The 25,793-nt window shown below is 48.9% G+C and overlaps 1 protein-coding gene across 5 annotated transcripts in view; it reads right to left on the bottom strand.

Annotated features, from left to right (window-relative positions):
* LOC125957972 (uncharacterized) overlaps positions 1–25,793 on the bottom strand; it is a 54,528-nt gene that overhangs the window by 14,746 nt on the left and 13,989 nt on the right. For all 5 annotated transcript variants that reach the window (XM_049691053.1, XM_049691054.1, XM_049691051.1 and 2 more), the window contains one exon: positions 5,638–5,689. In XM_049691053.1, coding sequence (XP_049547010.1) covers positions 5,638–5,689 — 52 coding nt within the window. The remainder of the gene's footprint in view (positions 1–5,637; positions 5,690–25,793) is intronic.

The following is a 25,793-nucleotide window of genomic DNA, read 5'->3' as shown; positions in this document are numbered from 1 at the left end:
TCCTGCTGTAATCAATGCTAATGCTGCTGCTATGACTCACAGGATGCGTCGTTTGTTGATGTTGTTGTTGTCACCAGCCCTTTTTCGGGTCGTCTCAGCTCGATGATAATGATGAGTGCCACACATCATATGTTGGCACACCGGACCAGCAGACCGCGCCGTGCGCTTTAATCACGCCAATCGTGCGTGTCGATCCCGGCGGCCTCGGATGGGTTCAACAGATTCGAGGGTAAATATTTGGGCAGCACTTGCGCCCATTCTCTCCTCTTTCTCCTTCCCCTCACCGGCCGCTTCACCATAGCCGTGGTGAGTGACTTTATCTTGAGTTGCCCCTGGACATGGCTGGACCGCTGCGGCCAGCGGTAGATAGTGGTGCAGATTGACGTGCCCGATGATGGCAATACTGCTGTTGATGACGATGATTGGGTGATTGGAGATTTACTTGTGATTATTATTGTGGACTCTTTCTCGTGTGAATTTGATTGTTTTCTTTCTCTCCTATGCTCGATGATGGGTGGCGCGGTTGTGCGCTTCTGGAGTCGTTGGTTGGTTTGTTCTCGATGGCGTCTCTCGTCTCGCCGGTCAGTATCAATTGAAATCAGCGACGATCAGCCGTGTGTCAAACATTGGCCGCCCGTCTAATGGCGCGTGCAAAACAATGCCAATAAATAGTCAGGCAGACAATTGGCCAGCAATGTTGATGAGATGAGTAACATGATAGGAAGTTTTATGGAAGTTTCAACCGGCTTCAACCGGCTATTCCGGGGATTGCTGTGACAGTCTGTCTGATCGTAAAATCAATTGTAAAAACCCCGACGGGGGCCGCATCGTGAACTTTAATCGCTTTCGTTAGATCGTGCAAAAGCGTCCGCTACAAACTTGTCCACCCATACCCGGGGATGATACTTGAGCATCCTCTTCTCCAACGCTTTTCCGGTGACCGATGCTGCACAAATCAAATTAAAGTCAATTAAACGATCCATTTCCGGGCCGGAGGGAGGCCCGGCTGGCGGTGCGAGAGGGCGTATATAAACAACGCGGCCATCAGTAAGCTCGCCTTGATGGAGACAACGATACGGGTTCGGCCGATGGTGGCAGCTGTTAAGGCCCCCAGAGGATACGGCGGTGGTCGTTGGTTCGATGGTTCGTTAGCACAAATTCAATTTTAAAACGAACGATTGGATGACATTTTACTAAACGCCGTCCCGTGCGATTGATTAGGTGCTTTGGAACCTCTGGAAAAGCCCGGAACACGCTCGGAAAAGTAGAATGGGATATCCGTGGCATGTAAAATTGAGTCAGCTACTGGTTTTTTTGGGCTGCCTCGGGCTTCGGGCGTCCTTCCAATCGCAATCTGGACATCAACATCGAGGGAGAAAATCTGGTAACTTAATCGCTTAACGACCATTTGAACACCTGATACGCTTCTGCTCCTCTCTTCTTCGATACGCCGGCGCCTTGTATAGATAGTGAAACATCAAACATCGATCTGGTGCTTCGAACAACAACAAAAAAGGTTAAAAACATCAAAAGACTAAATGTTTGAGCAATTAAAAATGAATCGAATCGCTGCATCGAAACAGTTACAACCCAGGGATCACCATCATAAAGAGTGTGCATTATAGTTTGGAGCTTCCACTTCTTTTTGCGGTGGCATTTGTGGCGAACGACCTTCATCACATCCCCGTCCGTCAGCGCCGTTGCGCCTTCGCCGTGCTTAATGGGCGGAAAAATATTTCGACAAAACATAGCATTTAGCCAAAAAAAAAAACCCCGAAAATCCACCAGACTGTTGCTTTAAAGCATAACGGAGGACATCATCGCCGAGATGAATGGCTTCCAGCGTCGTTAAACACAGTGTTGCTGCTGCTGCTGCTTGTACCGAGTGATGGTCTCGATGAGAGCTACCGAATCGAATGGCAGACGGAGGATTTTGGTTGTTGTGCGTGTTTTGATGTAATGCAATGATTGCGATAGCAGAGCGAAAAAAAGAGAAAAGCGGAGGGACAGAAGAAGATGGTTACAAATGGCACCGCGTTGCATAATGAGTTTTCTCATCCTGGTGGCGGGTTTTCGCTTCGCTTTCCTCTGGCCGGAAAGGCATTATACCGATAAGGTCATTAACGGAACACAGCGGAACAGCGGAACTCCTATACGGCCCCTTACATCATGACGCGCGGAGATGCGGCACACGAATGCACGCATCATATTTCTGTATTTCACTGCCTCACAGCCTCTCTGGGGATGCTAGGGGAGATGTCAACTGCGCTGCCACGCTTCTACTCTCGCGATCTACGAGCACTGATCACCAGCCAGCTGCCAATGAAACATAGAACGGGGATTAGAAAAAGGACGAAAAAACGGTAATCCGATCGCCGATTTGAAGATGTGTTTGTTTCGTAGCCGGTCCAACCTGCCATTCTCGTTTCTCACGTGATCTTCAGCACTGAGACAGAAGGCAGCTGTTGGCGCGATCATACCACAAGTGTCAGTGATGCCGTTCAGCTGCCAGACAAGAAGAAGAAACGCAAAACAGATGGTGGAGAGGATTGTCGGTGTTCTTTTCCTCTTCATTCACCTTCGTGTTTGGGCATGGTTTGAATGGTGCATGGGATGGGATAGCGAAACCGTTGCAGTCCACACGCGCTTATGCTGCCGCTTTCGACTGCCATACTCCACCAGCATCGATGGTGAACAAACGCGCACAATCAAAAAGAAAATGATGATTGAGTGATTGTAGCGCTGTAGCTTCAGTTCCACCTTATGCTTTCCGTCGCTCCTTTCTCTTTCTTCGTTTGTTTTCCAGTATGGTAATCAAACGAGATCATGAATCACACCAAAGGTATTCTAGGGACTACAACCGAGAACCGAGGGCTTTGCAAGCATCATCCAACACCCACTTCTCGCCAGACAAAGAAGTGATGGAAAAGAAGAGGAATCCACAGCACCGCAGACGCGCAGCATCAGCAACATCGTCCGCTCTCTTTGTTTGTTCGATGATGATAGTGGAATGATTAAAACTCACCGTTAATTAGCACGCTGCTTGGGTCGGTTCACGGATTTATCGATCGACCACTAGCCCCACGTAGTATAGCATCACAGAACCACTCCCGAATGTTCCGAGCAACCACCGGACGCAACGAACGCGCACACACACACTTACAGCCAACGATTCACGGTTCTAGCATTTTGTTTGCGAGGCGTACGAGCGTGCAATCGAAAAGCGATTGGATAACACACCATCTGCATAACCACAGAGCATAGGAATGTCCACTAGGCTGGCCCGGAGTTTTCCACCGTCACCATAAACCCCAAAACAGGCGGCTGCACTCTGGTGGATTATGTTTTTGGGAGCTGGGCTTACCGAGAGTTCCGGTTGCGGATCCGATGGAGACGGAGATTTCTTTATCACAATTTATGGATATGGTCGGTCACGAGTGGTCTCCACACTATCACACAACCAAACAGGGGGACAAAGAGAGATGCAAGTATCACCGTAAGGCACACAAGGCACACAACACGTGTGCACGCGAGAAGCATACGCACCGTTATCGCTCGACCACTGAGAGATGATGACGATGATGATGCACACACACCGGAACCGGATCCAGTTCGAGCGAAAGCACCCGGGCAACAAACCGTAGTGAACCCGGGATCGACTACATCCGACAGCAACAGCAGCAGCAGCAGGTCGGAGATGCGCGAGCGCGCGAAAGCGTATCCGAATGGTGTATCCGAAATGACGAAGAGAGCTCGACGACTTCTGCCGAACGCAACCCATGATATGCCTTCTCGCAACCTGGCATGAGGAGTGGCAGTTCAATACACTCGACTAGCAGCGGGCATCAGAACGACAGACCTGAAGCCCACCAGCAGCACCAGCAGCAGCAGCAGCAGTAGCAGCATAGAGCATGGTATGATGCTGGTGCATATGATGATGCCCCGGATCGAACGCACCCACAACCACGCACACACTAACGCAAGCTGGCTGGCTGGCTGGCTGGCTGGCTCACCACCAATACCAAACCAGAGCCCGGAAAGCCACGAGAAACCTCGAAGAACAGGAGGAATGGATGGGACGGACGACGGACCAACAACAGATGATTCGTCTTGCTTCGGAACCTTTTTGTTCTAAGCCAGCCCCACGGTACCGAAACCCGATTCCGAACCGATTGGCAATGGATGGCAGACGAGCGCACAAGGGAGACCGAGAAGACACAGAGGGTGATGCGGCTGCGTTGTGCTCGTCTGGCCATAAGAAGACATGCTTAGAACTCTCTGCCGAGCCATCTGCTTACCATCATCATCATCATCATCATCGTCAACAGCAGTCGAGCCAACGGAGCGTGTGGGCAGGCAGAGTGTTATCCTTTGCACGAAATACTCCTTCCGCCCACGGGTTTTGGAGTGCTTTGTCTCGAAACGTCGTCGACGTCGTTTGGCGTCCTTCTTTTGCATGTTGATAAATTTTTATCCGCCAAAGGATTCCTTTTTCTTCATTTTTTTTTGGTTTAGATACATTACTTGCAGTGGAGATTATGTTATTTGCGTAATGAAAAATAGAACAATTTTTTTACGATGTGAGGTAAATGAATGCCTTTCAAACTAGCTCTACTGTTCATGTTTTTTATCGAATGTTTAATGATAGATTTATCCATGGTTTGCAGTGTTGCAAAAGTTATTATTCTCTTATGTTATTCTTTATCGTTTTTTCTACTCGAGACCACAGACAACCAAAGGGAATGTTTGCTGTTGCTGGTTTATAATTGCTCTGATAATTGGTTTTTTTTCTTAAAAAGGTGTTGAATTTGGAAGCTTCAAAATTTTAAAACAAGACAGTTTGAGACCCAACTTCTAGCATCCAATGGTCACGGACCATCGAAATGTCCCAAGACAGAGAGATCCGCATCTCCAACACGTTCAACTCGTGAGTGCATCTGCCATCATCCGTCCTTAAATGCATCCTCTCTCTCTCTGTCTGCCTTTGTTCCAACCCGTTCAATAACAACGCAAAACAAGCTGATATAGAAACAAAAAGAGGATGGAAAGGGTTTTCCAGTACATTTGTGCGCGCTGCACGCGACCATTAATAATGAACAACGTCCTTCACCATGCGGGACGAGGGAAATCCATTATCCGATGTCCTCACCTAAATCCTCGTCACTCAAAACCCAGCGAACCGAACATCGGCGGCGCTCTAAACGCCACCATCAAAGTCATTGTCGTTGACTTTGGGGTTTCGTTTTGCTGCTCTTCCTCCTCCAGTGTGGGTTAGGCAAGTGTGGGGGGTTGCGCACATGGCATGTGCAACACGAGCGCACTTACACGTATGTCGTCGTCATTTGGTTTCGTGTTTTTTAGACGATGTTTTTTTTTTGTTTCTAACGAAAGGACCATCACTACCGGCGACACTTGGACGCATGTGTTGTAGGATGGACAGAAGGACGTCGAGGACATCGTTCTTGTCCTGTCTTTTTCAAGGAAAATTGTTCCATGAAAATAAGAAAATTCTTCTTTCGGCTCGAAAAAAAACCTTAGACTCGCTAAACTTTAACAAGTGTTTGGGAACAAATGATCAATTTTACGAACGAAAATTCTCGCAAAAAAAACGGATACCCAAAAGGATGGTTAACTTACCGTGTTTGATGTTACAATGGCCGTGAGTTCCACATCGTCCGTGGTAAGGTTGCTGTCGGGCGAAAGTAAACAGAACAAGCGGTTGACATTAATTAATGAAATAAAGCAGAAGATACCTTATGAAGATGTTGAAAACTTTCGTGAGCGGCCGAGCGAGACCGAACAGAGACTGAGAGAATGTGTTTTGTGTGAGCGAGAAAAATTGTAGCAAAAATATTGACAGAGACCACCCGGGAGTGAGGACAACACAAACATAGCATCACGCTGGCACGGAGGTCAGGAGATTGTGATCCTTCCCAGTAGGATCAAGCATCACCGCAAACGTGGTGACGCTTCCTCCTTCTTCGAAGCACACCACACACAGCACAACAGGTCCGAGAGGAGCGCATCAAAGTCCTTAAAGTTCTCTTGCCGGTGTAAACACCTAGATTCGTCCTGTGGCATGGTTATCGATATCTCACTTCATAAATTACGTGGCATCGCACGCACCCGAGGAGCACAAGAACTCTAAAAGGAGTAAAGCATTGCACTTTGCGTCGGTAGTAACAAGAAAATTCCTTAAAAGGTTTCTCTCCCTACCGTTCTCATAGCCCAGAAATGCCATTCTGTGTGTAGTTCCCAGGAATTGAAGAGTGACATTTTATTGCCGCATAAATTCGTTTCTGTGGCCATCGGTCGGTACACACCGAGCGAGACCGACAAACACTCAGTGTGTGTGTATGTGTGTGTGCGAGTGGATTTCCTGGGAGGTCAAACGAACCGACGCTGGGCTGGACGTCAATTAGCCTTTGATGCAAGGCAGGATACACCACTTATAATTTGAAGCCGATGATTGCGCCTACAATGAAGATCCTGACTCCCGGGTGGTCCTTTTCGTTCGCTTTTGATCGAAAAGCACATCGAGAGCCCGACATAAAACACAGCACAGCCCTCGCCCTTACAGATCAAATCAGAGGATATTCTGGGAAGCAAAGCATGGAACTCCCTCTGGGACGCCACTGGAAGACGACCAAGAAGAAGACGAAGAAGAACCGGTCGCACAACATAATACGATCTGGTGTCCCCGGAGGAAACGACGGTCGACGAGCGGCGTATCATAAAAGCCCCGAATGACATCCGATTAGGGACGGTAATTTGGCAGTAAAAATGATTACGACGCTCCTGGCCCACCGGTGGATTAGGACTCTCCCGGTGCGGGATTTGGGGAGATTTTTTGCCAGCAAAGAGAAAAAAGGGATCGGAAATGAAAAAGTTACGAGTGTCAGCTGATATTGCTCCTGCCGAAAACACTTGGCACGCGACAACCGAATCGTCACTATGAGGCTAGTGGACCACAGGTCACAAGACGTCGTGTGTGCGACGTGACACACCAGACGTGGAGAAACAATTTCGTTAAATTTAGTCTCCGACCGCTTGGGCATGGGGAAGGAGGAGCGAGCCGTGTGACGCGTGGCACGAACCGCGATGGACAGGTTTAAATATAGAAAAGTTTAAAATAATTTGCAAACTCCATTCATTAAGGCAGGGGCATGTATACAGCTGAGATCACTGCTGTGATGACTGCTGTGTATAATGCTGCTTCTGCTGCTGCTGGTGCTGCTGCTGCTGGGTCAGCTGTGATGATATCAAGATGTTCAATTGCGGTGCATTGGTGGCAAGGTTTAATACTCGATCGAATCGATCCAATCAACAGACTGCCTCACATTTCTCGAACCTGACCTGGTCAGTGTCGGAATCTCCAAGTGAAATCCACCTTCTCGTCCCGTCGCGAATTAACTAATTAGCCGCGCGCAAATCGGTCTACAGTTCTCGTCGAATTGCAGACGATCGCGAACGCTCTTTCTCGCTTGTAGATCCCTTCCGTGGGTGTGTGTTTGTTCTTCAAATAAACACCTGGATTTGGGACGCGAAGAAGAGCGTCAGACCACAACGTAGACTGACTGACTGACTGACTGACTATCTGCGCAAACTGGCGAATGGCGAAACCGAAATTGCGTCCATTGAGCAAACGAACTTGCCACAGGTAATGGTACGGGTTACACCGGTTGATGACTGGTTCGGCTCGGTGCGCCATTGATTAGCGCGGGTTTTTAGCGTGCAGTTCTCTGCTCCTCAATTATCGGTGGATCGGTTTTCGGTCGGCCCCTAAGAAATCTGGAGCAATTTCACGGTCCAACTAACTTCTCTTTACTTCTCTTCGACACAATAATGCGAATGCTAAAATTAGATCATCGGTTTCTGCTGCTTCGCTGACCCTTAAACTCCCTCCTGCGTACAACCTACATCCTCTTCGATCGAGCGAACAGTTCGCGCCGGCCTGGCCTGGCCTAACCTGGCCATCTTGGAAATCCATTAGCAAAGAACAACGCAACATCGGGTTGCATTCGTGGCTATCGCGGCACCGTTTTCTACCTCCTCCTCCATGATTGGTTATCGAAGGTGAAGATCAAATATTGAGCCCTCTACCATCCATAAACGGGGCAATGTGGGGCTGCTCTCTTATGCTACTGCTGTCTGTGCTGCTAGCTGCGGTCGCTTATGCTGCTGCTGCTATCCGGTAGCAAACCGATAGAAAAGATGCTCCCTGCGTTCGTGGCAGGAATTGCAACCAGAATGGTGCTGCTACCGTGTCTGGACCGAACGGAACGGATCAGGAACAGATGGCTGGCTGCTACTTGCGCTCTTGGCATACATGCCTGGCATGGTATGGCGTGCGTCTGTTCCATTCCGTTCGGATTCGATACGCATTACAACAACACAACGGACTAACGCAACCGGAAGAAAGGTAGACCGCCAAAGATTAGACAAATAGAGCGTGACCTGATCCCTGTTGTGACCTGACCACCTGACCTTCGGGGAACGGTGCTCCCGATGATCCCAAAAATATAAACTCCTAGCGGCGGTGGTGGTGGTGGTGTGCAATGGGATTCAAAATTTTGTTCCTTTTTTTATCGTTCGTTGCCCAAACCGTAGACGTACGTTTGCGTTGCCAGCCGGCTGCCGGCACATATGTTGCGTTCACAAAACAGAGATGGACAGATGCTGCTGCTACCGCTATACTCAGCAATTCATCCCACACAAACACACAACCCACCTCCCGCTGTGACGCAATTTGATTAAATCCATTGCCCGGTTGCCCGGACATGTGGCAGAGATTGGAAAATGCGCAGCAAAGCACAGGGCATGCGAACGAGTCCCGGGGGTTTTCCACCAGTGGTTTTTCCTGTCCTTCCATGGGTTTTAAAAGCTTGCATAAAGGGTGGCATTGTGGACGTGCATTCTATCGGTGCTTTCCATATGTTTTTTTTTGCGACCAGAACCAGGTAATAACCAAATCTCGCTTTAAGGCCATTGAAATCATCATCGAGCGGATGGTTCGCCGGGGGTTTTATCCTCCTAATCGATTACTGATTATCAACGGACGCAATCGACTTTATTGCAGAAGCAATTCGTTAATTGTAACACTAATCGTAAACCCGTTTTACATTTTAATCAATATTACATTTCTCAACAACTACATAACGTGTTGTTGCGAGATTTACCATCAAAAAGGGTATTGAATAATCCCGTTTCCCCGCGCGCGCGTGCAGAATCGGAATATTCGGAAAAAGGTAAACCTAATTCCATTTGCCAAGCATGCGTTCAATAATCAACGAGTTTTCCACGTTTTACTTTTTGGGTGGAAAATTGCCTTCCCCGGCAATTTTCCTCCGTCGGGGAAAGCATAATCGAAGTTAAAGCCGGTGCCTGGTGGTCGTCGCCTATTCGCAAGTAAATATCGATAAAAGCAAAGCTACGTGACGAACGAGCTAAACGGACAAACGCACGGTGCGTGAAGCGAATGGAAAACAATGGGCCTCGGGCGCCACCAACCAAGAGATTAACGTTCGCTGCGGTGCGGCGAGGTTGTCCCTTCCCCCGCTCAAGCAACATTGCAACAGGACATACTGGAGCCCATAAAGAGGGGGTTTGGACCCCCGGAAGGGGGGGCTCGGAGTGAGATTAAAAATAGAAACAAACAGAATAATGAAACATGGCACCCCGGCGGCCCACAATAACCCCAAAGTTTCGTCGGACGATCATTGGCTTCTGAACGAAGCCCTCGCGTCCCCTCCATTGCATAATGTTCCTTCTCTAAAAAGAAAGAAAAACGGTCCACCTCCCCTCGTGGGGCCACAACGGGAAAGGTGCGTGACGGTATGCTGCTCCAACCATTGAGGTTCGTTATCAACCCCTTCTTCTATCGCGTTCTTCTTCACGGACGAGAGAGACAGAGAGAGAGAGAGAGAGAGTGACCCTCCCCTGCTCCCCCCGGCAAGTGTGTGACATTGTCACGGTGGCTCAATGTTTATGTCGGTTTCGGGCCGGGCTTCTTATGTCCACCGTCGCACCATGACCGCGACGACGACAGCGACCGGTGGTGCAGGGTTGTGTCTGCTGCTTGTAATGTTTATGTTTATGCTACCTTCCGCCTGCCGAAAGGGACAGACTGTTTGGAATATTTTCGAAGCAGTCGTAGCACGGGGCCATTGGCCTGGGCGGTTATGTATTGCAGGGAGCCGCGCTTATGCTTATGGTCCGACCTTGCCGTTGTCGGCACCGCCGCATTGCTGTGCGAGGCGTGTGTTTGATGTTTGCGCGTTGCTGGCGGCGCCGTGATGCAACACACACACCAGCGGAGAAGGGAACCGCCCCCGTCACTGAACTTTGCAGCATCGCAACATAGTTTGTAGTGCTGCACACAGCTAATCCGAGGCGTCGTCCAAGCCACGAAGCGATTGTGCAAAAAAAAAACACAAAACGAAACGTTCGCATCGATCGATCAGATCGTCAACCTCGCTCGTTTTCGAGGTTATGATACGCTTTATGGCGTTGACCGGCATCGAGTGTTTGCCGGGAGGAAGCCACCGACAGACCGACACAGACCGACGGAACGGAACGGAAAGGTACGCTTTGATGTACCGTCAGGTGTGCCAAGTGAATTGGGGGGCTGGTAGGAGGAGAGTAACGTGCCAGACATGTCTCGACCGAACGCCACTGACCTGCTGCTCGCTCGTAAACTGTGTCACCTCTTTGGCGGACACGCGCTTCTAAGCGCAATCGATCACATGCTGTTGGACTTGTTTCGCGTAACAACTGGCCAACTCCACACGCCTCGCCGGGAGAAGGAGGACACAGATTGACCAGACCCGAGCGTGACGAACATTTGAAGTGGAGTTTTAGTGTCGTAGCGCCCTCAAGGTGGTCCGATACTCGAGTTATAAGAGCTCTTCAGTGCTTCGAGTGCTGCTACCTTTTCCGCAAAAGTTCCGCAAAGCAGTGCGCGTCCTCGTACATGAAATAAAGAATATATGGTTCGGGAACTAGAAATGATCCCAAAGAACGAGAGACAAAGAGATGGTTCGATGCTACCAATTCGTGAATCGTGTCCCGTTACATACTTAACAGCTCTGCTCCATCTCAAATTATCACATATCCAACAAAACAAGTTGCGTCGATTGCACTGTTCCTGTTCCTCTTTCATCACTTTAAACCAATTAAATGCATCATCAAACGCTATAAAATGCGGACGGATTGGTCCGGAGACCTATGGCGCAGCCGGGGTGCGTGCAGTGGGGATCAATAATTAAACATCACATCGGGCCTGCTGCTAACAGACATTGACGATGTGTAACGCCGTCCCCATTGGCGGCCCATGGGGGGGACTAGTCCTCACCCACCGGTTTACGGTTTACAAGATGTTTACAACGAGCGAGAAGCGAGCCGCGAGAAGACGATCGATGGGTCCCCGTGTGGCGTCGTTCGCGTCGTCCATCCGCGCGATCACGTTCCGCGCTCATGACCGGCGGCATCGTTTGACGTTTCACCACCGGTTGCGACTCGCGGGATTAACAATTATTTCAGCTCGACCCCTGGAAGCTCGGCGCGCACGGTTTCTCATTCTTATTAATCGGTTTTTATGATCGGCTTCTCATTGACCGTGAACGGCGGCGCCGAGGCGGATTTCACGGCGTAACCGACGGTGCGTCCGACCGCCGTCGATCAATGGTGGGAAGGGAGATTCTTTTGGATGATTTTCTCAGAACACAAACCGATCAGATTGTTAGATGTGAGCCTACCCTAGTATGGTAGGTAGGTTACTGTCCGTATTGGAGGAAAGCACGTACGGGAATATGAAAAAGCAAATGGAGCACGGGGAGTGATAAGATCGAGAGAAAAGCATTCCAAACAAACAACATAGCACATCGTAGTAGTACAACATTGTTATCATGAAACGAATGAGGATGATAAAACATGTGTTCTTCGACATACGACACCAGTTCTAATAATAGTTTTCGACGTTAAAGTTTGACACAATTTGAGTCACTGAACTGAACATTTTGCTTACAGTCAGCTGTTCAGCGAATGATGAGTGATGTGTTTTAGTTTTCTTAGCATGCTGTGCCGTTTTTGAGAGCAAAATTCGCAATGCTCTATGACATTGAAATATAATTTGGAAAAACATGGCACACGAGTATGAATGCTTCACTCGAAAACGATTGGACCGTTATCAGTATGAATCATTCCGATTATTATTTTTTTATAATTGAAAATTTACATTCTTCATTAGCATCAAGAACAAATTGCTTTGACAACTTGTTTGCAGACATACATCCATATGCTATGTGCAGTATAAAAAGATGAAAATCATATGAATTAACCCAATTTATATGCGTCGCAGCATTTTAAAACTATGAAAATATTATGAGAAAATTAAGAAAGAAAATTTCAAGTAAAGAAAAACCAATGCTGGATGTTATAGAACACATTGCAATCAATTAATTACAAACAAAGACACAAAAAATATACAAACCAATTTACGGTAGACTTGTTTGCTCTCGATAACGAAAAATAAAATAGTATTGATCTGTTTGAAATTGTTTACAAAAAAATCGATACAAAAATTACAAAAATTGATTGATTATCAACAGTTTAAAAACAAAGCTTGTACCCTTCGTAACCGCCAACAAGTAAAGAAGCCACCGGGGGTTGTGTATTGAAGTTTTGTATAAATCGTCAATTGTAACCTTATGCCACCATCAGCAGCCACAATAACGCAAAGAGCGCCCACAACATCCCTCGCCTCCACAATCAGACTGCACCCCCGAACAACTTACTGGCACCTCTGTCTGTCTAAGCAACGCGGAATGGAAACGATTCCGTCTCACTGGTGAATTGTGGCCGCAATGCAACGCACCTCACCGTACACCTCCTTGCTGGTGATGCAAACATATTATTGTTTCCGATTGTACGGTTTCACCACCTCCCCCCCACCTCCCACCCCACCCAGAAGGGCGAGCTGGAAACTGCATCAATGGGAGCGGCAGTCAAGCCAGCCAGCAGCAACAGGAGACACCGACCGACCGTCGGTTCGGGACCGATTTTTCAATTCGCAATTCGCGTGGCATCGGATTACAACACTTTCACCGGAGTCACGACGACCAACAACCCAGGTCCCAAGTTGTTCCCGTACACAGACACACACACACACAGCCCTTCTCCCCTTAATGAATTGCATTGCGTTCTGCGGTTTCGTCAACCGCGAGAAGCTGGCTTGGACACGATTGCAGCCTCTGCAAGTGCAAGTGACGCCACGCCAGATAGAACCGCCGCCGGAACGGATCGAATGACGCTTCTCCTCGTATCAGTTGGCGGGACTTATACAATGGCACAATGCACATTGCAGTGCAGGCGATGGACCGCAACCGACGACATGAAGCCAGGCGGCGCTTTGACATTTCGTTGTTAGAGGGGATTGACAGCCCCCAGGCCGTCCCCGTGGCCACACCACCTACCAGAACCGCGTGGTGTAACGCGGTGTTGGGCATTTTGTGTATTCGAGAATCCGTCGGTGACACAACAAAACCGATCCAATAGGATGAGGAAGGAAAAACGATTTGATTTAAATTGTGCTCTACTGCACCGATAATGAAGTGATCTCGGCTGGTTTTCTTTTTTTCCCCCAAAGGAAGCAATCGGTAACAACATTCATCCTGTACAGAGAAAGCGAAAGAGGTAGGCGGCATCCTCGGCTGTACGACTGTCCTTTTCCACGCAAGGGACACCGGCGGAAGTGCTTGTTTGTCTTCATCTATTTCTGTATTTATTTTCCATTTAAACCCACAACCAACACACGCACACAAAACCGACACCGTTTCGATCGATCCGTCCGAACGACCGCCGCCACCACCAGGAGATGTTGGACTACTTCCGGCTGCGCTCGAACCAGGAAAAGGACGATGCTCTATACCATCATTGCGCGCAGCACCGGTAATGGCATTGAAGGTCTTCGGCGGCGGCAAAATTGGAACCCGATCCGACGACGCACACAAGAAGCGATCATATCCTACACCACACTGCGTCCGGGTCCGGGGCTAGACCGGTTCCAGGGTTGGTGGCTCTGGAGAATTTAGTTTTCTCCTTCCAACCAACAGCTACACCAATTTGTTTTTCCGAACAAATGCCCAAGGCTGGATCGATTCACTCACTTTCCATCTCAATTTTCCGAATGAACTGCTTTGCCACTGCCGCAGGACGTTAATGTTTGTACAAGTGTTGTCAAGCGGTAGCCCCCCGGGCGTGCGCGCGCTAGGCACGCATTACCACACGGCAATTACCAACCGAACCAATCGATCGGTGATCGATCGCTCGAAATGGGTTCGTTAATTTAAACTTCAGTTTCCATTGGGGAGGTTGTGCGCGAAACAATGTGTTTTCCGAGCGAACCACTTGAGCGAAGCGAGCGACCCACCACCACCATTAGCACGGGTCTATTTTCGAGCTAGCCGGGCCCAGTCCGGCCTAGAACAGATGTCAGGCCGGATGTCAATGTTTTGCGTTCCGTTCCCGGGGGCACAACGCAAACATCCGGCGCTCGGTAGGCAAACGGAGCAGGAGAAAACATCGTTAAAGCGTCCTCCCACATTTGCTCGTTCTCGAACATTGTTCAATCGCACTTTTGCAAATGCAAATCACTGGCAGCCGGTTGCTAGTGTAATTGGCGCAAAAAAAAAAAAACGAGACGAAAGCAGACGAATCCTTGCGGAAACCATTTTCCAATACTGGTGCTTTGCGCCCCAATTAACCAACCAAACACGTTAGTCCCTTTTGTGTGCTCTTACCAGAGTTCAACGTTCTTTGCATTGCATTAAGCACGTGATGAAGGACGAGGCGTCCTGCGTCCGGAAACACTTGACAGGCACGACACGACGGGCGGAATTACGGTACTTGCGGTGCTCTTCTTCCTGTTTAGTCTGGATTCCAAGGATCTCCAGAAGATAAACACTAGAGAAACGGTTATCGCCCAATGGGGTTGACGCGGTTAGAAGTGGTTCAGGGATGCTGCACAGTTCGCTGCAGGCATGCTAGCTGAGGCTGAAGTGGCCTGGAAAGTCCTGAGAGTCCAAAACATTGAGGCAAACGTCTCATCGTATCGTCTCGAAATCAAAGCCGAGGCTCTGTGCTACTGCCATCATATCACACATAAACCCGAATGAAAGGAAGCTCCGTCGTGCTAGGGTCTACCGCGCATGGTCTGCGACCCGTAAATAAGTTATGAAGCCACATCCCGACTTGTAGGAGGGTTGTAGGTGTGATTAGATGTCTAGCAGGTACGATTATGTTTAGCTTCACTTCCATCGACAGCATTCGCTCCCTCTCTCGGTGCTTCCGGTTCCAGTTCCAACAAATGAGTTTTCGCTCCTTTTCACTCTCATCGACCCTTATCCGGGATCTCGAGGCGCTGTTGCTGTCGCGTACCTCACAGAGAGGTCGTGGAATAAATTGAAGGTTGGGACTGAAGCCACGTTCTAGGGCTGTGCCTAAGCAGCAACAGACACCGTAACGAAAGCGCGAAAGAAGAACGAAAGAAGACGAAAAACAATCTTCTTGGGGTCCCCCCGACCGGACACACACACACACTTTTCGTTGTTTGTGTGGCACAATCGGTGGACGAGAGAACTAGAACACAAGCAGCAGCAGCAGTAGCATAAGGGCAACGAGAAGATGGACCGTAAAACAGGAAGTTACCATCAATAATGCTGCTGCCGGGTGTGGGTGAGGAGCCTTCCTGGAGGGGTTGCTGCCCGGGAGTACACACACTGGTAGTTCCTACGCGGCCGGCTACACACTCTTTTTGCTCTAAATTATTCATCTTACGAGATCGTTCGGTGTCCAAAAGGGTGCACATCGCCGTCCGTACTTGTTGGGGGGGGTGAGTGTTCCTTCTCTTCATGCTACTATGCTCTACGTTTCATGAGCTCGATGATTGTATTCCCAGGACCCGGGCTGGGCACGAGAAGTAATTTTGGGCTGTGAACCGTGAGAGGTTGTAGTGGTCATGGGTTGGGGGAGAAGCGAATACAAGAAGGGAATTCTGTAAATCAATTGGCAGCGCACCAGCAGCAGCAGCAGCAGCGAAGACCCCTCGAGAGATAGTACCAAGCACTGGAGTCGTACTCTTGAGCTCGTTTCTGTTCAACCCAGTGGCCTCGTTGGGCAAAGTCGTCACGGGTGTTGAAGAAGAGAAGAAAAAAAAACAATTTACAAGACTCGAGAATGCCGCAGGAGAATGCAAGATTCCAATTTTGTTGGCTGTGGAAAAGTGTCATAATTAGGAACCGAGTTCGTTCCGAGATTATTCCGCGTAAACCGGGCACACGGGGACAAGAGGTCTTGAGTTTGCGGAGAGCGCCATGAGTAGCATCAGCATAACCATCAGCTGGGTTTTAGGGCGTGTAACCAAATCCTAAAGCACACCCGAAAACACTGGTTAGTCCTCACCGGATCATCATCCTCGTCAGCCTCCCTTAGAACGGATCAGAGACAGCACGAAACGGGCGAAGCGTTATGACTGAACCAAGAACCAGAATCTGTAGAGACACGACCAAGAGAACGAGACTGGAAGAACCGAAATCTCATCCTTCTGACGGATGATGCGCGCCAAGCATCACAGGGATCATCATTTCACAAGTGGCTACGCAAAAGGCATAAACCCGAAGAAGCAGACAGACAGCCGAGCAGCATTTTTTCGGCTGCCAAATCACAATCAGAACAGACGAAGAAAATTGATACCTGCGAGCCGAAAGAAGGGGGCACACAAAGACAAAAAGGAAAGGAACTATAGTGGAGTTCGCTCTCGAGGGCCTCGAAATGACCAACGCAGCGCCGTCGATTTGCGCGATTGGGGCGACCCAGATGCTGCACAAGATGTTCTTGTTCCTGACCTGGAACCGGGAAACCCTAAGACAAACACGGAATGAGAGCTGAACCATATTCTAGAGAATCCAGAGACCGTCCAGAAACCGGTGGTCTGCCTCTGCAATTAGCGCATCTTCCGTGGCGTGGTGGCGGCGACCGAAAGATAATCCTCGAAAAATGGCAAAAGCTGTGGCCATCATCAGAACGAACATTTCGTGGAGGGTATATGATAACACCAATTAGTGCCAGTTCCTCCCATAACGTAAAAAAGGGAACACGATTTGTTGCGGTTCCCTTACCATACCACATACCTGTTACCCCTACATATTATTCTCTGCACCTAACTGGATAAAAGGGATAAACCCGGTCCGTCTTTGCAACAAGAAACGGGGGCCGCGTTACTCGCTACTACTCGTGTACCTTGCGCGATTACAATAAATAACAAGCTACTGAAACAATTATGGGAAGTAGCGTGGTACCGAGCGTCGCTTGGAAATTAGCGTCATGATCCGGGTGTCATTTAGCGAGCACACGACGACGCTCAGAGGGACCTTCTTCGCTTTCTTTTCTTGCATTCCTTCTTGGAACTGGGCCCCGTCCCAGTATAAAGTGATAAAATAATTATGATAAAAAGATGCTTCTCATGCGAACAGCGAACGGTTTTTGGGAGCATGGTATATGGTTCTCCCCTGCGTTAGTAAAGAAGTCATTGTTACTGACACGAACCGTGGGAAACAGTCCAACAGGTTATGACGCTGTGTAGCGCGAAGGTGGCAAGTTTACAACCTGCGCACCGTACCTCATACCTGGAGGGTTTAGGTTTGGGAAAACCCCCGGAATGAGCTGCAAACCGAGCAGCAGAACATGTCCTCTCAGTCGTCACCGGAAGTACGGGTTATCTCGCTATCGTACAGGTAGACGGCGTCCGTTTCCCAGCATGAAGAAGCTTCAGCAGGGGGTTCAGACCGAAGGTAGATCGACCGGAACGAATCATTAGGGCGTGAGGACGAAAGACCTTCGGAGGTGGCGGTTCATCGGTCATGACCCCCCGGTACTGGTGCTGCTGCTGCTAAATATCTCTCCGGTTGACCGAACATGGGCTTTGGCGTTCACCATCACCCTTGGTGTGTTTGGCACGATCTTGTAGCCTTAAACGGTATGTTTGAATGACTGAACCCCGTCTCGACGGAAGAGAAGACAGACGGTGGCCTTATGCAGCTCTCGCTCGCTGGTTTTGAGACAAAAATCGCTTTATAATTGCCGGTTGATGAAGAGATTTTGGGTTAATCGTCTACGTTGCCGGTGTGCTAGGTGGTGGTGTTGCGAGTCAGAAAGATGTAAAGATGAAGCGAAACGTCTTCAAAGGAATGAAGTAAGAGGACGGTCCCTGTTCCAGCTGGGATGGCTTTCATGGCGTTAATTACTCCCTTATTACCCTAGTAGACGTGACATGCTTTCAGCGATGCACGGTAGCAAATTCGCTTCCAGACGCGTTCCAAAGACGCTCTCTAATAGTGAACGAATCGAATCAAAGCTCAAATGACAGGAGAGCACGACACAAGCAGCTGTGCTCGCTGGATTTAAGCCAAAGCTGGTGTTAGCGAAGAGACTGCCACACCAAGCGTGAAGCCCCCACGGTACCGTTTCCAGCCGCGCTTTAAATGCCCATTCCTCCTCCTTTGGGCACCAACGGCGGTGGTTATGAATTATTTAATATCAAAAATGACATAATAGCTGGTGCAATTACAACGGCATGGGGCACGTAGACTAGGTAGACTAGACGGGTAACCTCAAGTGCGTCATAATAACGTCACGAGAAGCCTCACAACAGGTTCGCACCGCGTGTACCCGTTGTTTTTGGCGTACATTATGCGCTGCAAATGCGTTGAGCCACAGCTGGAGGAGAAGGTTCCTCTTCGGCCTCGCTAGACACGCGACACTTATGCTGTGTAATAGCCGAGAGGCGCGCATTACATGAAGAGGGAGGCTTTCCTCTCTCTCTTCCAGTGGGAGTGCACGACTCAACGAGAGAAAGAAACTAGGTTATCCGCTGTTTTGTCGTTTACTGGCTCTTGACGTCTTGACTAACTGTGGTCTAGAAGCGAATGAGAGACTCGAAAATAGAGGCCAACATTTGAACCCAAGTTGCTGAGCTGCTGCTGCTGCTGATAAGACGTAGACTGGAAACAACCATCAATCACACCACCACCAACAACGCGCTACTAGTTATGCTTCCTGTACATAACAAGCAGCCCAAAAAAGCACCTTCTAGAGAGTTCTAAACCGGCACCACAAAGTGTTGGTATTTATGGTGCAAACTATGATTAATCATTTGGTTGTTTACACGCCGCGGTTGCAACTGATAAACGGCCTCCTATCGAATACGATATCAAAACAGTGCGACTTATCAGTGAAAAAAAAAAACCGATTCCAAGTAGATCAAACGAATGCGCACGAGCTACACATTTGCGGCGAGTAATTTAAATTTACATTTACCAAAGCCACACGCGCATTCATCGACGCGACGTTCGCTGGCTCGCTGCCAAACAGGTACCATAAGGATGAGCGCTACACGTGTCTGCCCCTTTCCCATTTGCTGGATCCCTTCCCCTTTTCCCTCACCGTTCAGTGATGGTTTCTATTTCCGTCCAGCACCGGGATTCAATCGACGATCGAGCAGCAGCAGCAATAAGAACAGAAGACAGAAGGTCGCCCAGAAGCTGAAGAACTGTTGCAGCGATCGGCGACCTTTATCTGAATTCAACATCATTCCCGGTTACCATCACCTATCACCTCATCAACGGGGCCGAAACATCCGGTTCCTTTCCGGAAGGCGAACGAACGAAACGCTACAACGAAAAACCATCGCTTTCTGTTCCCCCTTGCCTACCGAAGATGGCCCAAAGCCAAGAGAGGTTTTGTGCGGGAGTTTGTTTATGGTCCCGGCCGGAGAACCTCCGAAACCCCGAAAATCAAGGCCAAACACGGTGAAGGGCGCACGTTCGGTTGAAGGTTTCTCTGGGTTTTTTTTTTTTTGGGGAAAGAAAGCGACCTGCGACCCTTGCAGGTCATGTATTGCATTGAGTACCATTTGAGTGACAAACAACTGAAAACGATGTGTTACGGTGTGGAAGCCAGAACTTAGCCATAATGCGCGGCTGGGCCATTCCATGATGCAGTAGGTGTGTGTGAAGAGGATGCACAAACTACTATCGGTGTCACAATGATTCATGTTTTCGCTGCGTAATATCATCTGCTTGGAAGCCGCGAAGCGCGAAGAAACAAAAAACGTGGATGCTCGCGCAGAGGAACATAACATTGGCCCGTTAGCATTTTATGGCGTAACCGGAAACGGATATTCTCCGTCGTGGCGCGCGGCATCTGAGTGGATACGAGAGAGCGGGACCTTGTTTCCCTCAACCTGGCAGCTGTTTGTTGCAGAGCAGGAATATGATTCTCTTGAACGAGGCTGCATACAGCTGTCGAGGCGCTCTTCTTGCTCTTCAGAGGGTGCGCATCGTCTAAATCGTTGTCCTCTTGGATGGATGAAACTGTAAGTGTGTGTGTGTGTGTGTGCTGGAATGTAGACCAAATAAATGGCGTTCTCTTGTACGCATACGCCAGGCCAATGCTCTTCCCTCTAACACTGGCGCACTAACGAGAGTGTAATAACGTTGGACAGAAGAGAGTGAGTGTTCGGGGCTAGTATTACTCCGGTATGTATTTTTCGAAGCCTTAATGACACATCGTAATACCATTGGAATAGTCAAATATTTAGATATCACATTTCTTTCTCCAGCCCAAGCCCCCATCGAAAAAAGGATGACGACTTCCTGGCGTCTTGTGGTCCCGTGCGCTGAGGGCGTGGGAATCGCTGGATGGCTTTCGTTGCTCGCAGGGACATTAAAATTTTTCCTCAGCCCGGAACGAGAACGAAGTGATAAACGAGTTTAGTGGCATTATACCCTGTCCTGTCGGTGTCTATTTTTATCCCATAGCGATCCTCCTTTAATGGAGACTTCTCCTCAGTCCAGTCAGATACATTCGGTGGAGAGACAGAGAGAGATAGTGAGAGTATTCCATTATGATCAATTTATCAATTTGCGTCAGTTATTTGCGCTTCGCATTATTCCGCTTTTTGAGAAATTTAGGAAAACATTTTGCAGATGCTTCACTCGCCCCTCCACCACCAGACTTTACATCATTCTGACGTACGACCTAGCACTGCGGCCATGGGGAGCTTCGTTTTCGAGTATGTTGGCGGGTATTAAAAATGTATCCTTCCACATCCGGATGATAGTGAAAGTTGGTGGAATGGAACGAAATAATCTCTTTCCGTGGCGAGTTTGTCGAGGTCGAGATTTGCGACCGTCAGAGCAGAGCGTCCTGCTGGATTATTCAGCGCACAGCGGTCATGGCCCCGGAACATACTTCGAGAAATATGAATATTTCATTGGCCCTCACTGACCATATTCCACAGACCCTTTCTCAAGACCCTGAATCACTTCGGTTCGGAAGACCATTTGCCATACCACAGACACTATGGACCAACGTTGTACCAAAATGGCGGAGCGAGCAATGTCCTACTTGCGGGGCCAGAGAGAGAGAGATCGAAATTAGATCGGACACTGTCGTGTGCTGGTTGTTGAAGGATTTAGAAAGAACTTTACCGTAATGGTAATGCCGGGACGCCACACACAAGTAAAGCCATTTTCCCAGAAGTGGAAACGAGTCCATCTGCCAAACGGTACGAGCTACTCTTTAAGGTTTTCGGTTTCCAATCCCGAAGTCAACTTACTTTCTCCTTCAGGCCCGTCGTTCTGCATCCGGATTACACAAAGCCTAACAGGGTATTTTAAGACCAGAAGGCTCAAAAACTTCTCGCGCTGTCAGTCAGTGCGCCGAGAAACGACCACTCCCCGGCGTGTTAACGACCCAAAAATTCAATCAAGATGGCGACAACAATCAACGCTCCCCCGATAGACACGATAGAATTCGGTTCCAAATGGAACCGTAAAATGGAAATGGACCACAGCGGAGCTGGAGCTGGTCCATTGACAACTATCGTGGACCATGGTGCCCCCGGGATACCCTCGGTACAGTTGAGACATGGGCACGACATACGCGCGGCATCGATGATTCCAGGAACATTTTCTTATCCCGATTCCCTCCGTCCCCGTGGTGCACACGTTGCATCTATGATTCATGCAGCGCCAACCAACCATCCCAGTCGTCGCCATCGTTGCCGTGACGATCGAGAAGAGACTAATGGAGCGAGGAGAGGGATCAGTCGAAGAGGAGAACGCCACGCCATGCCAGATAAAGATCAACCGGTTTCGTTGCCATCGGAATGCAGCTTCCCTACGTCTGCGCGTCTGCGTCTGCGTCTCCGGGGGTTTATACAGGTATGTCACACACCAGTCCTCGAACCCGCATCGAACGCAACTCGAATGATGCATTCTAGTGGCGTGCACAGCGCGGTCGTCGAACGGTGCTGCGGTGCAACATAACCACAATCTCCCCGTGAGCTTTTCTGAGCCGAGAAGGTGGAAAGGAAGGGACAAAAGCAGCAGCCACGATTAAAGCCCTCCCCCGGTCCCGGGAATAAATCACGTCATAAAAATCTGGGTCGTTAAGTTTGACGACTCGGAACGATGTCGCCTCCAAAAGGGACTCCCCGACTCCGCCGGTACCGGTGGTACTCTGTAAATTGTTACGGCATATTTGTTCAATGGTTAACTTTCCCGAGACCCCGCACACACACACACACACACACACAACCTGTGCTCTGTGCACATCTTTCATGGATGATACTGCGCGTGTCACGCCGTTTTGTTCTCACCTGTTCGAAGTCCACCTAGATTCCAAGTCCAAGACTTGTACACAACGACAGACGTTTGCGGGTAACTAACTCTTGACATCGTCTGGATGGACAACAGGAATTTTCCATTTTGAAAAAGGGACGAACTTCGTGAGCGACGTGTTGCAAAAGACTGGCAGCAGCCATCGCCTTATTTAAAGTTCTTCATAGAACCTTTTCCTGTCGGGATTGAATGCAGCGTGTATCTCATTTTGTGGAGAAAAAAAAAGGAAATCACTAGAGACGAGCAGAGCCGTGATGGACGGTTTTCTCTCACTACACCTCCGTCAGGATGGTGGCGAGGTCATTGGCCAAAGTGGCACGATCCAGGGCACGCGAACTCCCAACAGCACACGACGTGGCGCGAACTGGAGAGCGACATCTTCATTGTAAACGAATTGGACTGGATTGCCCTTCCCGGACATTCCAGCCCGGGCTTCCAGCTAGGGCGGGAAATTGTGGGAAAAGTTTCTACATTAGCCACCACCTTCCAGAGGCCCCTCCTTGCTTTCGCACTCTCTTTGCGAGCCTTCGTACGTAGAAAAAGTGGCCAAACGCTTCTATCCTAGACATGCTGCTTCACCTCCATTCATTGCCCAGTCCTAGGATCGCACGGGCGTAAATACATTTCGAATGCTCGATAGACAGTAAATGGGATGGCGGAGGAGGCGCTTAGGGATGCTAATGTTGTGGCACGAGCAAGAGCGTTAGTGGCGTTGGCTGGTTCCCGTGGGCACAGCGGACACACGGCACTCGAAGAAGATCATTTAGATCCGCAATGTGTCCTTTACTGATTGTGCAGAATATTGAAATTAATGATTCTGTCCAGGTCCGACGGAACCGTTTTTCGAAGGCGGAAGATGCGAAGAAGCGATAACTGCCAACGCACTGCAGGCACGAACAGCGAAGTGTTTGAACAGTGGGGTATGATCAAGTACGAGCGTATTTTATATATTTTGCAGAGTAATACTCGTTGCAGGGGAATTGATACAAATGATCAAGCAATCGATATTTATGTAAGTCCTAATAAATGATATCTAAGTAGTCTTATTAATTGTAGAATCATGTTTGTGAAAATAGCATCAAGATACAACCAGTAATCAATGTTTAACTGGTTGTACCGCTTTAAGTTAATTTGTATTAAAGATTCCATTTTTTTTTAATAGAGCATTTATAATACCAAATAGTACTCTGATTCAGGAATTGTGCAAGCGTTATATAAATATTCATGACATTTTAAACATTTTATACACTCCATAATAGACAATCATAATCGCTATTTGGATTGCAAATATAGATGTTCCAGCATTTGCAACAATTTGTGGTGCTACAACTTCATTGCGCTAAAGTTTCGCCGAAAAAGGGAACCATTGTGCCTTGTGCCCGGTTTGTCACCACCACCATCATCATGATGATTTCCCTCGTGGGGAGTGTCCCCAAAAGATGGGGCCAACACAACAAACAGGCGACACAACACAAATGTATTCTGATGAGAAAACTTCGCTTTTTCACTTTTTTCTGTTCTGTTCGCAAAATAAAAACTGTGCGAAATGGGGGGGGAAAAGAAATGTAAATCAGAAATGTACACAAGTAAAAATTAAAGCGAATTGAAGAATGGAACGCGGTAAAGATGCCGCGTAACTCTGTCTGTTGTTCGCACAACCATAATAAGCATCTACCGCTCCTCATAGTGCGTCCCCCGATTCCCATTTGTCCACGGTGTCCTCCAAAGCAGTATGTCGTCTCATGCCAGCGGCACTGAATTCGCGTGCCGTTCGCGTGCTAATAGGAAGATTATCCATCACGCAACCCCCCTCCCTCCTCCGTGCGCTCTTCATCATTGGCAATTGTTTCAATATTCTTATCACTTCCGTGAAAAAGGAGAAATCACGGCGCACAAAAAACCATGGCACGATTATTTGCTGCTTGCAGCGCGCTGCGCGTGTTGTTTAGATAAACAGATTTCGTCGCCAAGTCGGCCAGCACGTCTTCGCAGAGTGCAGATGAGTCAACGGGTGCGCAATCGGACAGATACACGAGTTTCCTCGAGTGGCATCATGCAGATCACCACCGTGATTGATGCGATAGTTTAATGGCCGACAGATGATGAGGAGCGCGTAAAAGATGAACTCGCGGACCACGGAGCACGACAATCCGTCATCCCGCGTAGAAAGTGCATTGGCCATGCACGGCATACGTTCAGACGCTTTCTCGCTTGCTCTCTCTCTTACTCTCTCTTGCACTCTTTCCCGACATGGCGAGTGCTCGTCGTGCTTGTCACCGTCATCGGTGAAGTGATTCTGGCGCGACAATTGCGAATTGAATATCCGTGTACACACTTCTTGCCAGTGGCGACAAATGAGTCCTCCCCCAGCCCGGGACTGGCGGCAACATGACGAGCAGACCTTGCCTCCTCCGTCGTTTCATACTAATGTTGCACCGTGTCAAGTACAAAATGGTGAAGCTGCTCTTTAGTTATTCACCAAATGTCCTCCATCATCCTCCAACACCACAAATGGACCACAAGCTGGACAAGCGAAAAGCGAGCTTCAAAACCTTGTACCTCGTGTGAAGAAGATAAAATCACAATTTATTGCCTCCAAAGCAACGCTTACGGACGCGCAACTCTGCCACCGGATGAGGAGGTCAAAGGCATGACCCCAAACGACGACAACATTCACCGGCGTCCGGAGTCCGGCTCGTACGTGCGGCTTAATGCTCATATCGCATTGCCAAAGGGCCTGAGCAGGAAAGGGACATTCAGCTTCCTCTCTGCTGCTGCATATCTAGTACCAGAGCACGACGACCACGACCAGGCCCGTCGATGATTCATCTCAGTCACCTCCACGAACCCCTTTTGTGTCTTGACAGAGAATTAGCTGCCCGGGGAGTGAGTGGTGGATGGACACCGGCACGGAAATGGCGTGTACGACGACAAGATGTGCACACCTCTTCACTCTGGTGGCGGAGTGATAATCTCGTTTCTACTGTACGACGACGACGACGTCGGTTACGAAGTTACAGAAGTCCACAAGTGCCACTGTGTTTGTGTTGTACA

Source organism: Anopheles darlingi, chromosome 3, assembly GCF_943734745.1.
Source record: "Anopheles darlingi chromosome 3, idAnoDarlMG_H_01, whole genome shotgun sequence".
In the NCBI taxonomy this organism is placed as follows: Eukaryota; Metazoa; Arthropoda; class Insecta; order Diptera; family Culicidae; genus Anopheles; species Anopheles darlingi.
Note: the sequence above shows the minus strand (reverse complement) of the source record. Positions and strands in the feature narration are given on the sequence as shown.